General features: G+C 35.3%; 1 protein-coding gene across 2 annotated transcripts; it reads left to right on the forward strand.

Moving 5' to 3' along the window:
- Window positions 1-2,237: 2,237 nt before the first annotated feature.
- LOC139973678 (uncharacterized) lies at window positions 2,238-10,284 on the forward strand. 2 transcript variants are annotated; one of them, XM_071980506.1, is made up of 9 exons: window positions 2,238-3,184; window positions 3,359-3,442; window positions 4,664-4,912; window positions 5,270-5,353; window positions 5,659-5,817; window positions 6,384-6,589; window positions 7,115-7,405; window positions 8,108-8,375; window positions 8,787-10,284. In XM_071980506.1, the coding sequence occupies exons 1-9, from the start codon at window positions 3,103-3,105 to the stop codon at window positions 9,035-9,037; spliced, it is 1,674 nt and encodes a 557-aa protein (XP_071836607.1). In that variant the 5' UTR covers window positions 2,238-3,102; the 3' UTR covers window positions 9,038-10,284. The 2 variants fall into 2 exon arrangements, with proteins under 2 accessions (XP_071836607.1, XP_071836608.1); XM_071980507.1 differs by having other exon boundaries at window positions 2,238-2,663.
- Window positions 10,285-13,146: the final 2,862 nt, after the last annotated feature.

Raw genomic sequence — 13,146 nt, forward strand, 5'->3', positions numbered from 1 at the left:
ATATATATATATATATATATATATATATATATATATATATATATATATATATATATATAAATATATATATATATATATATATATATATATATATATATATTGTTACAGGCCCCTAAGTAATCTCAATAATTTGAATGATTTTTGCAACAATTAGTTGTATTATAAATCAATATCATAGAATATTATAAATTAATCTAAGAATCATAGTATAGAACTGCCTGGTGTGTGTGCATATCTGGTGTGTGCAGAATATTTGGAAAAGTTGAGAAGCTTCTAGAAGAGTTAGAACATTTGAGAACAATGTAGAACATCTCAATAGTACACATTGGAACAAGCTAGAACATTGGAGTGCCGCCAAGGGGACATCCCCTGTGCTATTTTTAGAACACTAGGTGAGGATTTCCTGGAAAGGTGAAGTGACCTTTTGGGTTGGTTGAACTGAGCTGGAGCTACTGTAAGATGCTCCTAGAATGGATGGACATTTCAAGATCTTTCTGGACTTGTGAAAAGGCTATATAAGCACCTGATAATTTGAGATCGAGAGTTTTTTAACCATCTTGGCTCCAGGAGTTTAATAACCTCTCGCTCAAGTGAATCCTACAATTCCAGTGTGAGCAAATACTCACTTAGTTTGACAGTAAAGTTATAGCTGTCTTTTTATTGGTGGATTTGCTACAAGTTTACCGGCTTCGAAGTCGCCCATCGTTGTGTAGCCGTCTTCGGTTCTGTGCCAGTCAGCACTACTTATTGTGGCCTCTGAGTTACCCAAGGACAGGAATCCAAGGATAAACAAGCTGCAAGCACAACTTGGACATTCATTAGTAGTCGACCTCCGAAGTGGAAGTCATCAAGTTGAGAGCTGGATTTCTTCAATATTGGACATTCGTCCGTCTACAAGTTTCGCTGGAATATTCGTCAGGACCTTTTGTCACTGCGCTCGCGTCGCGGCACACACCAGGTCGTGAGTAAATTATAGTATAACTTATTAAATCTGTTTTAGTGTAAACTGCTTAGATATTGATAAATGATCTTTGTTTGATTTTAACTACCTTGAACACACAATTAAATAAATACTTATTGTTATATTTAAAGTTAAATTTTACAGTGTGCTGTTTAGTCATTTGAGTTGTGAACCCAAGGGGAGGTGTATTCTGGCCTTGATCGAGTTGATCGTAACAATATATATATATATATATATATATATATATATATATATATATATATATATATATATATATATATATATATATATATATATATATATATATATATATATATATATATATATATATATATATATATATATATATATATATATATATGTATGTATATGTATGTATATATATATATATATATATAGATATATATTTATATATATATATATATATATATATATATATATATATATATATATAGGTCTGTTTTAGATGTTGCTACGAATTACGTATGGAAATCTGATGGCGTTGTAAATTATGAGGGGATTGAAACAAGTGAACAACTTTTTATTTGTTCGGGCGATATGATTTGCCTTTAGAAATGTAGTTTGAGCTTTGTTTTGGAATTACAATGTCTCAATGATTTAGTCACGAATGTGTAATCATATATATTGCCCTCCAATATATAGGACTAGTAATACTAATAAGTACAACATAATTGTTAAAATAGCTATTTTAACAATTACGGTATGTTATTCATATTTATTTAAATTGGCTGCATACGTATGTGTCGGCATAACAATTTTAGTGATATATGTGGCATGAATGAATGGCGAACAGGTATTGGTATATGGTGGTCGCAGTGACTAATGGCCTGTTTTCTTCATGGTCCACTTAATTAGGTCTCATCATAATTTGTCGTTGGGATTTATCATTGTTCCTTCATTCAGCCAGTTGTTTAGTTATTATGGGCAGGGCGGTACTGTACTTTACAAACGTTCACTCAGTATCCTGAGTAATCATGACTTGTTATTGCAGTTAAACGAATATTCCTTATATGTTGAATGTGAACATTGCATAATCACTTTGAATTTGGATAGTCATAAACAAAGTCAATAAAAATGAATAAAATTTATACTAAAATTGGAATGCAGATCGTACTTCTCGTTCAATAACGCTTCGAAGTAATTTCTCGCTATATAACATAGAACATCAGTGGAATCCCGTGTTTAAAAACGTTTTCCAACAGTTATAAAGTATTGAATATTAGAAAAGCTGCCGTAATGTTGTTCAAACGTAATATTGTTGCTGGTTATATTGTAAACATTACATCTTGGCTAATGTGATTGTCGGTTAAAAATTAACGTTTCAACTTTAACCGTTCACAAAGAATATTTTTCTCTTCATATTTATGTCAATTTAATGTCATTTGTAAATGTTAGTTCAGATCCTATAGAAATGTTGTCTAACATAATCATTCGTACTGCTCATTTATTTTTTACTCTTTGTTTGCGGAAGATTTTTCTTCGTTTGCGGAAGTTCCGCTAATCTAATTTGCCAGAAATCCAAACCGTTGGTAATTCTACAAAATTGTTCATGATATATTTTAAGGTCATAAACATTAGTGATTTCGTACACAAGCAGTTATTTCCTAATCAACGCGGCGAATCTTTCCATTCAATCTAGGTCGGATGTGAAAAACAAGAGCCCTCGTTGATGTTACAAAAAGTGAGTTACAATATAAACAATATAAAAAATACGTTTTCTTAAATAACGACCCCAAAAATCACAAATATAAGACATAATAAAAAATCATTAATTCAATTATAAAGAATTAGGTCTGTTTATTGATTATATATCATAGATTTTTAATATTATGTCTCTGCGTATACTTCTGAACAAGTAGACTTCATATTGTATTCCAAAAGACGTCAACATCTTTCGATCAATAGCGTGGCTGTTTTCCATTTTCTTTTGTCGCTTTTTGGCGAATGTTAACATTAACAATAACGCCGAACTTGAATCACGTGATTGGTTGTGTGTTCCCGAAAACTTCGATATCTGCGTAGCAACACGAGGGTTTTCAAAGTAACTTAGAACATTGATGAGCTTGACAAGGAATTATCCAGAAAAACTCTTAGTTTCTACTAAACATTGAGAAAAGAAGATGAGTGGAATTCAGTTTTCGTGTATTTTTCATTGCTTCCTTCTTGGTATTTGCATTTATTCTTCGATGGCGGGAAGCGTTGGTAAGTAGAGTAACGGAAAGTAGATCTAACATTTTATCTCATTAATTTGACGTTGTGAATTAAAAAAAAAAAGCATGAATCAGCAAACACGGATCAGTTATTATACTTGTAGCAAATATTTGTTATGTAACTGCTCGATTATGATCTTTAAACTAACAGTTCTTATGATTTCAGCTTTTTTCAAGTGCACAAAAAAAGATGCCGTTATGCCTTGTGGTGGTAACTGCAGCAATCAAATGGAGGTAATACCGAGTATCGGTAAGTAATAGTTGCTATTTAAGTAATCTAAGAAGTTATAAGTGTAGACAAGTAATAAATGTATCGAAGTAAAAACTGACTTTTTTTTTGCACTGCAAAAGGAACAGTAATTTAATTTGAAGCTTCATTTACATATTATATTCAAACGTATATGTCATATGCATAATAGTAATTATTATGAACTATTTCGTGAATATATAGAGAATCCTGAAATGACTGAATCTTACTTAAACGCTTTGCTTATTCATGGGAAGTTGTAGTGAAGATATATTTACAACCATCCTCTCTAACTATAAACTCTATTTGGCATCCAACGCTCTGAGTACTGGCCCAAAGGGAAAGAAAGAAAGAGCACCAAGACATCAAATAAATCTGTTTTAGAAGGAAATATATATGCATATTTTCGTTTCAGACGAACCACTTAATTTTTTGATGGCAGCGGATGTTCAGTTATCTGTTTCTTTAAACAGACTCACTAATATAAAACTTACTTTGTACATATAATTGTGTAAACAAACTTTATTTACCACCGTATAGCGTTGTAATATATGTTAAAGAATGGTAATACGTCAAACGAAATGCCCTATATGAGTTCTCGTTGCCGGGTTGTATATCAGGAGTATTGTATGAGAATACTTAATTTAAGTTGTATATTACGTTTAATTCTTGTAGGCAGAGTCACCGACATCAAATTGAGTTAATCTTTACGTCCTAGTTGAAATGTCTGAATACTAATATAGACAACACTATTTGCTTTCGTATATCGTTATGTTAACCAAATGGTAATGAGTCAAAAGAAATGCTCGAAATAATTGTATATGTTTGTAAGTTGCATATCATGATTTCATGTATCGAAAACTGACTTTTACAAAGTCATTAGTTATAATGGCTATAGTATTTTACAACTACAATTGATGAATCCAAAATACAAGTATAATACACCATCTCACTCATGACATAAACCGTGGGGATAATATCAACACAACGTAAAGTAAGAACGCAACAAGCTGATAAGTATTAAGAATATGTACTTTGCTATCGGAACATTCTTTCGAATATTTCTCGGGAAACATCTCTAATTCTATATCTCTGACAGTTTGACGAGGTAGGTTACATTTTTTCTTAGATGGTTAGATATTAATGTATCGGATATAAAGAGTTAGGCAAGTATACATTGGAAAAGATAGAAAAACCTCTGACACTAATCATTGTCGTTAACAGATGAGAGAACAAAAACGGAAACAACACTGAGTGGAATCAAATCAACATGGATGCACTCTACTGATGAAATGCGATCATTTATGTCAACCGGTGAAACGTCAACAACAACAAATTCGTTGGGAACGGATATGAGTGACCAATCAGCTACTACAGTATACTTAACAGATGGGGTGCGAATGTTACCGTCAACTGATGAAATGACAACACGATCCAAAAGTTTGTTGTCAACAACAGTGATACCTACAACAGGTAACGATACAGCATGTTGTGTACTTTTTTAATTATTTGACTCAGTCATGAAACAGATTGGTATTCATCATTATTATGTCGACAATGTGAACGTCAAGAACAATTTGGTTTTACACGGCTTGGACTAATTAAACATTAAGAATGTTGTGTATTAAGATTGTTAGGTAAATATTTTATAATCGTATGCTAACGTCCTATCATGTGTCTATTTTTTTAATTATTACGGGACCATTTAAAACTTAGTGTTATGATTGTAAATATCAACAAATGTGATATTTAATTAATCAATCATTAGATCAATCAATAAACTAGCAACAGCACAGAGTAAATTACTACTTACAACCATGCACTCAACAGATGAAACAACATTACTTCGGTCAAGCGATAACATGACAACCATCAGCACAAATGAATTTTCAACAGCATCGATGGTCTCAACAGGTAACGTGATGGTTTTTCGTTTTGTCTAGAGCTTGAATGATTAAGTGATAGAATTAACATCAAATTTATCTACGACTACAGTTGTTTCGTCAGAAACGTTAGTTCCCATGCATCTTCATCAGCTGATACATGATGAATGTTCATCTGAGCAACAAACATACGGCAGTATTAGTTATTTAGTCTGTATACACTTGTTCGAAGTTATTACAGTTGATATAGATTTATCTTATTTTCGATGGTTTAAAGAATTAACATGTATTGAAAACGATTGGACAGCAACTAACACTGACCATTACCCTTTTCAGGTGCGAGAATTAAACAAGAAACAACAGTGGGTGAAATCAAGTCAACGTCGATGCCATCTACGGAGGAAATACGTTTATTAACGTCAACCGTTGAAACGCCATCGACAACTACAGCTACAAGTACAACTGTGCTATCAACAACACGGATGCCTACAACAGGTGATTTAAAAATGTATACCATTAAGTCTACAATTACTTTAGTTCACAATTAGAGAAACAATTGTAAGAATTAGATAGGCATACGTGTATTCCCTACCGCCTGGCCTTCTCAAATATCTATATAATACTTAGACGGTAAGACACTATTGTAACTTACTTTATTTGATTAAACAGTAACATGTGTGCATATTTGTTAGCTTAGTTTCATATCTCAATCAGAATATGTTATAATAGCCAACCAATAACATTACCATTCACAACAGACATTCTTCGCAATGTGCTGAATTAACCTCGGTTTAATTGACCTTTTACATGTCAGAAACAAACTGAAGTGGTAAAGCTACAAGTAACGATATTCTGATTGTTACCTCTCAAAATGATATTAAAAATAATTCTTACAGTATTATACTTAAGAGACTTCTTCTGGGATGTAATATCTCCGTTCGGAATTTCAAATTTTTGTAAACATTTGGCCAGGTGAGCATTTGAAAGAACCGCCATGTTGTTGATTGCATAGTAAAGGGCAATTGTTACGACCGCCGACTTGAACATGTCATTCACTTCAGAATCTTGCCCAGCCAACATGATATGGATGCACTGTTCATGCCAAACTACGTGCGATGATCCCGATGGACTCAATGGTTGTTTTAAAAGCTGTGACGATGAACCAGGTTATACGTGTGTCTGTCCAGATGGATTCCTTATCAGAGATGGAGCATGCATACCGTTGTATGAATGCGGATGCTACCACTCGTTCATGGGAGTCATTTTGGTATTTTCACATAACTCGACATTTGTCATTTTTCGCATGTGTCACGTTTTTCGAAGATCTCTTTTAGAGAGTGTAAAAAACATCAATATCAATAACTAAACGAGCGCGTACATTTCTTGTGTCCATACTTATTCCTATTATAGGCTTCTTACTTATTCCGTTGAAAAATTCACTTTCTTTAACCGTTTACGAAATACGAAGTTTTTCGAAACGTAATTTGAAGGTTATATAGGTTAAAACTAGTCAGATTCGGATATCACTTATGACATCTTTAGGTTGGGCAGAAAAATTGATTTGAAGATTCGTTTGAAGTTAATATATCTACCATTCAGAAAATGCAGTAGTCACAACGTGCCGATATCCCATTTTTTGGGGGGCATTAAAGTTCAGATTAAAAAGACAATGAATATAACGTCAAAGTTTCCACTAATGTATTATATATTATTAACCGTTAAATGAAGTCTCATTTGAGCAGAGTTAACATTTTCTCTCGACTTGCTCGTATTCTTGAACATTTCTGCACAGAACGGATCATCGCATCTTAACTTAAACTGCACAAGACATTGCACATGTGAAAATGATGTTCTCCACTGTGAAGAATACTCTTGCAGTAATGATGCAACATGTCAGAGCAAAGGTCAAAGTTCATCTTGCGAGTGTAAAGAGAGCTACTGGGGAAATGGTACGACTTGTCAAGTAATCACAAACTGTCAGGATGTTTATAATGGTTTGTCCACCGAAGAAGGCATTTATTCGATACATCCACCTTCTTGGGCACATGAACCATTCCAAGTTTATTGCAAAGGTGGTTGGATGGTAAGTTTTCTTCACGAAACTAAGACACTTGTCATTTCACATTTCGCATAACTCGTAAATGTTCTTTTGGAGATGCTTTTTCTTTTATGTTATTAATATTATCCCATACGTCTGTAACACTATTGCTGGAACACATTTTCAGTATATGTGGCCGCACGCTGTAATGTTCCTGTCCTCTTACTAATCAAACCGCGGAGTTGCTATTACCCTGTGATCATGCAAACAAGACGTTGATGTTGATTATATTCCACTTAATCTAACATTCACTTACATTTCGATCTTTAACTACCATCCTAGATTGTTCCAAAAGCTACTACTAGCAACAAAATTCTTGACCAAATGACGGCATAAGTCCCTTTATATTACGCTCTGGGTCAAATTTCGACCAGCGATACCAAACGTTCGTCACTTGAGTAACTTCTGAAAACCTTGTAGGTTACATGAAATATGCCATCATATAGGTAACGTTCATATAGGAAGCAGACAAGAAAGCACAGTTTATTGAATTAACTAATTGCATAATAGTAGCAACTTCAGTATTTTCTTAATTATCATGAAGTCTTCCCAATTCTTTCGTCGTCGCATAAATTCATTTCAGCAATTATAAGATCTCTTCCAGAAGCAACTCTTGTCACCTTCAGTTAAACTGTACATATTCAACTTGTGTATCGTTCTAAAACAAGCGGTTATTTTTTTATACAGCTGTTTCAGAGGCGAGTTGATGCTTCTGTGTCATTTTTCAATGATTGGATAACCTACAGAAATGGATTTGGCGATCTCAATTCCAGTTTCTGGCTTGGAAATGAGAAAATACATGTCATATCAGCTGAGAGAGATCATCAACTCAGAATTGAAATTTGGTTCAACACCACCAATGATGCTAGTGAATATCTTCATTACAATCTTTTTAGAATTAGCTCCGAGGCAACAAAATACGAGATAACGCTTGGAAGTTACACAGGGAGCTTTGGTACGTATTTTTCCGCGAATATAACATGCCTCTGACAAGTTCAATTTAGTCTGGTTTTGTTGACTGAATGTAAAATGTATAGTTGTTTGTTCTTAATGCCATAGCATATTTGTCAAGACCTCTTAAAACGCTTGAAAGAGTGCGAAGGGGAATTACTAATATGCAAATGCTAACGAAGTTCTTGGGATACTTCAACTAAAATCGAAAGGTACACAATGCTAAATTGAGGTTTCATGCTTGTTTAGGCTACAGGAAGCCTTTAGACTGCATCCGAAAAGTATATGACATATCTATTTTTTTTTCAGTTAGCCTGTAACAATAACTGTAAAAAGAAATGGATAAGTTTGTAAAAAGTCTTCTCATGAATTTTTAAAGAAGCTTAATATAAAAACTCTCTTTTATATTAAACAGATTATGACTACATGGATTACCATCGAGATATGAAATTTACTACCTACGATCAGGACAATGACTTAGTTCTTCAAAATTGTGCTATTAGTGAATTCTTTCCCGGCGGCTGGTGGTTCAATGGTTGTCATGCTATTATGTTGAATGGAATCTACGGTGACCCTTGGGATACAGGAATATGTTTGTTTCAAAGGAATACTCTCGAATACAACTGTTCTGTTGTAGCAGTGGATATGAAAATTAAGCCGTTGTGAGGCTCTACTTACAGATATTCACGACCATTTCTTCTGTAAAATCGTGATACCCAAGGATCTAAAAAAATTACTTTGTGACGATTGTGACGATTTGGCCCTCAGAACATGCAATGAACTTGATAATCAGGTCATATTATTAAAACACTAGAGGCTAAGATTATGAAGAACTGAAGTGTGAGTCTTATTACTCAAGTTTCGTTACTATAAGACCACATCATGACAGGGGAATGAGGGTTGTTTGTTCAATTTTCCCAAACCAGCAGATTATGATATTCAAATTTAAACTTGTAGTTGATAAAGATACTACACCCTTCTATTCACAAGATGAGGAATTTAATAGTGAATTTATCGATTGTGTTGCACGGACACATTTTTGATATCAGAAGTCATATGTAAGGAAACAATTTGCGAAATTGTAATAGGAACCACTTTCACTTTCACCTCGTAATACAGATTATAACTCTTAAATAAAGCAGATTACCTTCACTGTGATGAGATCCTCTCAAATATCAAACGAAAAGGTTTTGGCATCACATAGCTTTGTTATTCTATGTTATTTTATTGGACCTCAACATACTAGTTTTATTAAGAAAGTATTTTTTGGATTAGCGTATCATCGTTAAGAAAATGACTTATTAGCATACGAAAATTATGTGTAGCACCTGTTCACTATTTGCTTGAGGAGATTCAAGGAAATGTGCAAAATAAGGTAAAGTGCCGTAATGGAAAGCTGGATTGTGCGATACTTTCAATGTCACAAGTTCGTTAAATTTGCTAGCTCGGTCAACAACATATTTACAAGGTATCAGCTGTAGAAGAACATGAGGCTTTATAGGTAATTGTTAGAATTCAGAAATATTAATTCACTAATAGAAAGTTTAGTCAAACAGTGTGTAAGACTTACATTTGTAAATAAAGAACTTTAACAATCTTTGGATGACAATGAAGTTTGTTATTGAAATATTTGTTGTTGTTGAAAAAGAGGTTCAATATAATTTTACTCTTTGTTAGATATTTACACATAAATTAATCCGTGTCCTTCTTTTTCGGGTTTTCTGCTTTCATCATTTTGATTTGACACTCATCACACCACACACATACACAAATATTCAGATGTTCACTTCCTGCTGCAAAAGTGTTCAATACATGGAAGTAGAACAAGTACATTACATAGTATACTTATACGGTAACCTACAGCATGTTGTCACTCGAGTTTCATGCCTGTAGCCATAGCAACAAACCGCACAACCGTGCTAGGAAGAAATTAAGTTACATACACGACTGTTGTCGTATATATATATATATATATATATATATATATATATATATATTTCTATATATATATATAGATATAGAAATATATATATATATATATATATATATCCGTGTCCGATACCAATACCAATTGCTATATATATATATATATATATATATATATATATATAGCAATTGGTATGACAGATATATAGTAAATCCATAAAGAATAACACACCAGACAAATTCCACTTTACGACCGGTTTCGTCCTTTTGGGACTCATCAGGCGAAGGTAGGAATCGAACCCCGGATCTTTGTGTCACGAACCAAAGTCCGTACCACTCGACCACAGTGAATCTATTGGTGTGTTAAAACGTATATATTGGCTTTGTGTAGCAAGTGGTATGACAGATATATAGTAAATCAATAAAGAATAACACATCAGAAAAATTCCACTTCACGACCTGTTTCGTCCCTTCGGGACTCATCAGGCGAAGGTAGGAATCGAACCCCGGATCTTTGTGTCACGAACCAAAGTCCGCACCACTCGACCACAGTGAATCTATTGGTGTGTTAAAGCGTATAAATTGGCTTTAAATAATGCTAAAGTATGATGTGTTAGACTTCAGAAATATTAATTTACTAATAACAAGTTTATTCAAACAGTGTGTAAGACTTACATTTGTAAATAAAGAACTTTAACAATCTTTGGATGACAATGAAGTTTGTTATTGAAATATTTGTTGTTGTTGAAAAAGAGGTTCAATATAATTTTACTCTTTGTTAGATATTTACACATAAATTAATCCGTGTCCTTCTTTTTCGGGTTTTCTGCTTTCATCATTTTGATTTGACACTCATCACACCACACACATACACAAATATTCAGATGTTCACTTCCTGCTGCAAAAGTGTTCAATACATGGAAGTAGAACAAGTACATTACATAGTATACTTATACGGTAACCTACAGCATGTTGTCACTCGAGTTTCATGCCTGTAGCCATAGCAACAAACCGCACAACCGTGCTAGGAAGAAATTAAGTTACATACACGACTGTTGTCGTATATATATATATATATATATATATAGTAGGTTGGCGTCTATCTTGGCGCAGAGTGCTCTATGTCCATTGGACGGAGCGGAATATATGTTGATACTAGATGAGACTAGTGGAACACTAGTAGTTGTAACTCGGAGTTTCACGCTTTGTAGCGATCTTCAGACAACTGGTAGCTTCAAGTTATGCTCCATGAATATATAGGATCCTCGTCGGGATTACCGGGGATTGTGCGGTTGTTGGTGTATTGTTCTGCCTGGGTATTCTCTTTCGCGTCCGTTCTGTTTGTGGGTTTGTAAGACTTTCTTCGGTGTTCGGCTGTTGGTGTATTCTCTTTTGCGTCCGATCTGTCGTTGGGGTTTTTTGCCTTCCTTCGGTGCTCGCTCCTTAGTTGTGTGTGGTTCTCTTGACGGTGTTTGGTGGTTGGACTGGAGTTGTTTATGTAGAACTTGTTTTCGTGGCGACACTTCGATATGAGCTCTGGGCGTTTGTTCAGGAGGGTCCGTTTGTCTGTGTTGATAATGATGAGTTTTTCAGTGAGACAGAGGTTGCACCGCTTCGACTCGTTGCTGTAGGCTTTGGCTCTGCTGGCGATCGACCAATTGATAGAGAATGGCTGGTTGTTCTGTTTCAGCTGCCAGATGTGCTTCGAGAGTTCCGTTGCGTTTTGGTGTTTTTCGTGGTTGAGCGACATCTTGTGGTTACCGTATCTGAGCTTGAAGGGGGGTTCTGTTAGGCCGATGTATGTCTTGCAGTTGTCGATGGTTTTCACTTCGGCCTTGTATATGATGTAAGATGCCTGGCAGTTTCCATTTAGTGGGCATGTGTCCTTTTTTCGGCAGTTGCAGGCTTCCTTTTCTTTCGATGTGTGGGTGGCTGCTATACGTTTGTTGTGTCCTTTGATGATGCTGGCGATGTTGGGCATGCAACTGTAACTGACTTTCACGGTGTTTCTGTTGAAAATCTTGTGTAGTTTCGATGTCTTCGGGAAGTGTTTGTTGATAAGTTTCAGGAATGTGCCTCCTATGTTCGTGGCTACGTTGCTGCTAAAAGGTGGGTTGAACCAGATGATGTTGCGCTTTCTGTTTCGGTTGTTCTTGGTAGGTTGGTGGGCGATGTATGAGAGACCCTCGGTGTAATTACTTGACTTGAGTGCCTCCTCGTAGGCTGGTGCGGCTTTCTTAAAGATCACCTCGTCGTGGGAGATGGCGGAGATACGTCTGCTGATTGAGGCTGGCAGGGACCTGATGATGTTTGGTGGGTGGTTGGAATTCCTGTGGATGTACACTGGGTGGTCGTTGGGCTTCCTGTAAGGGTAGTGTTTTCCGGTGTTGAGGTTGAATGTTACGTCGAGGAAGTTGGTGATCTTCAGGTTGCAATCGATGGTGATGTTGAGCCCCAGTTCTTTGAATAAGCTGATCATGTGTTTTCTTATCCGGTCTGCTTTACTTCCGTTGGTGTTTTTGAAGGCTGCTAGGCCGTCGTCCCTGTATAGCCCGATGTATTCCTTCCCATATTCTCTTGCTAGTGTGTTTAGGATGTAAAGTCCTACAAGCTCGCATACCTCGGCCCCATCGTAGCTGCCCATTGTGACATCAAAGAGGTCATTGTGTCCTTTCTTCATCCAGGGTGTGCCGTTGTCGAAAAGGAGTGACTTCCTGGAGTGCATTATGATTTGTACGTCTTGGTTGGAGATGTGGGTGTGATCCCTAGTTTCTCGGCGATAGTTCTGGCTTCGGCGTTGATTCTGTTGACAGGAACCATGGAGGTCGTCTGGTAGTTCTTTGTGATGT

This window comes from Apostichopus japonicus, chromosome 9 (genome assembly GCF_037975245.1).
Source record: "Apostichopus japonicus isolate 1M-3 chromosome 9, ASM3797524v1, whole genome shotgun sequence".
NCBI classification, from domain to species: domain Eukaryota; kingdom Metazoa; phylum Echinodermata; class Holothuroidea; order Aspidochirotida; family Stichopodidae; genus Apostichopus; species Apostichopus japonicus.

Excerpts from the sequence above, each read along its gene's own strand:
- LOC139973678 (XM_071980506.1), top strand. The coding sequence starts at position 3,103 with ATGAGTGGAATTCAGTTTTCGTGTATTTTTCATTGCTTCCTTCTTGGT. Across the intron at positions 3,185-3,358 it reads TTCGATGGCGGGAAGCGTTG|CTTTTTTCAAGTGCACAAAA; the intron begins GTAAGTAGAGTA and ends TTATGATTTCAG. Across the intron at positions 8,376-8,786 it reads AAGTTACACAGGGAGCTTTG|ATTATGACTACATGGATTAC; the intron begins GTACGTATTTTT and ends TATATTAAACAG.